This window comes from Colobus angolensis, unplaced genomic scaffold (genome assembly GCF_000951035.1).
Source record: "Colobus angolensis palliatus isolate OR3802 unplaced genomic scaffold, Cang.pa_1.0 Scaffold171, whole genome shotgun sequence".
NCBI lineage: Eukaryota > Metazoa > Chordata > Mammalia > Primates > Cercopithecidae > Colobus > Colobus angolensis.
The window spans coordinates 396,119-398,099 of record NW_012114833.1 but is presented as its reverse complement, the minus strand read 5'-3'; the positions used below and the strand labels follow the sequence as shown (position 1 = coordinate 398,099).

The window sequence follows — 1,981 nt, the reverse complement described above, 5'->3', positions numbered from 1 at the left end:
TGAGACCAGCCTGGCCAACATGGTGAAACCCAGTCTCTACTAAATATACAAAAAAATTACCCAGGTGTGGTGGCGGGCGCCTGTAATGCCAGCTGCTTGGGAGGCTGAGGCAGGAATATTGCTTGAACCCAGGAGGTGGAGGCTGCAGTGAGCTGACATCGTGCCACTGCACTCCAATCTGGGTGACAGAGTGAGACTCTATCTCACAAAAACAAACAAACAAATCCCAGGCAGCCTATATTTTTTTTTCAATAGTGCATACTTCAGCATAAGTTTCTTTCTTTTTTTACATGTTATTTATTTATTTAGTGTCACCCAGCCTGGCACAAAGCTGATTAGTATACATTTCAACAAATAAGAATCTAAAAAAAAAATTATTACAGTACCATTATCATTGGTAGCAAAATTAACACTAATCCCTAAATGCTCTCTAATAGCCAGTGCATGCTCAGTTTTCTGAATTGCCTCAAAAATGTGCTTTTGCAGTTAGTTTGAAATGGGACCTAAACAAGATCCACTTTTTGCATTTGGTTATAATGTCTTTTTTGTGTGTGTGTGACAGTAGAATGTCTTGCTTTCTACATTTGGCTGATTGTTGCCTTGTAATGTTTAAGTTTTCCTGTATTCTGCAAATTCCCTGTAAACTGGCAATTATCTCTGGAAGCTTGATTAGATTTAGATTCAAATTTGAGGGTGAGAAGACTTCTCGGGCACTGTGTACTTTCTCCCACATCACATCGTATCTCTCTTCTCATTCTGTTTTTAGTGATGTGAGATTAATCAGTGGGATCAGGTGGGGTTGGCCTGGAGCAGTCCTTTCTTTACAACTATGATCCTAGGACTTTGGCTACGTAATGTCTGTCATTTCTCCCCTCTCTCATATAACATCTCAAGCTGTTAAGGGTGAAGTACCACATACAGGTTTCCTGCTTGTAAATCACACTGGGGATTTTTGTTATTGGGTTCCCATGTGGCTTGGGCTGGTGATGGGTTTTAGAGTTTTAACTCAAGGTAGGACAGCATCCCTCACTTGATGGTAACTTTTTGTCTCTTGCCTGGCAGGTCTGTGCGAGAGCGAGAGAGTCACAGTCGAAAGAGTGCCAGCTCCTGTGATGTTTCATCCAGCCCTTCACTACCAAGCCGCACACTACCCACTGAGGAAGTGAGGAGCCAGGCTTCTGATGACAGCTCCCTGGGCAAGAGCGCCAACATCCTGTTGATCCCACACCCCCACCTGCACCAGTATGAAGTCAGCAGCTCCTTGGGATACACCAGCACTCGAGGTAAGAGTGCTGAAGCACAGACCGAGCCAGGGACATCTTCCTTAATATAGTGGGTGACTGGAGTTGGGAGGATTGGTCAGAAGTGGGGTGTAAATCCCACATCTTAATTATTTCTTTGCCAGTGCGGTAGGTACAAATCACTTTAGCTGTTAGCTATGTATATATTATACTTTTGTTTTTGGTGACAGAACACCCAGGCTAAAGTGCAGTGGTGCAATCATGGCTCACCTCAGTGTGGCCTTGAACTCCAGGACTTAATCGAGCCTCCCACCTCAGCCTCCCAAGTAACTGGGACTATAGGCATGCCACCACACCTAGCTGATTATTATTTTTTTTTTGTAGAGATGGGGTTTCACCATTCCCAGGCTGGTCTTGAACTCCTGGGCTCAAGGGATCCACCCATCGGCCTCCTAAAGTGCTGAGATTACAGGCATGAACCAATGTTACTGCACCCTGCCTCTATTATACTATTTTTCGTTTAGCCTTTCTTCATCCATCATTTAACTATATACCTTTCCATATGTTAATAGAAAGCTTTTCTTAGGCCTAGGGTCAAAAGGGTTTATTTCCTTATCATTTCCATTTGTGCCATACATAAAACAACCTCTGTCTTATGTTGCATTTTAGTTTCTCACTTACCGGTCCAGTGCAGTGACTCACACCTGTAATTCCAGCACTTTGGGAGGCCAGGGCGGGTG

General features: G+C 43.9%; 1 protein-coding gene across 1 annotated transcript in view; it reads left to right on the top strand.

Moving 5' to 3' along the window:
• DEPDC5 (DEP domain containing 5) overlaps positions 1 to 1,981 on the top strand; it is a 227,493-nt gene that overhangs the window by 75,721 nt on the left and 149,791 nt on the right. Inside the window, 1 exon segment of the mRNA XM_011938349.1 lies at positions 1,063 to 1,283. Coding sequence (XP_011793739.1) covers positions 1,063 to 1,283 — 221 coding nt within the window.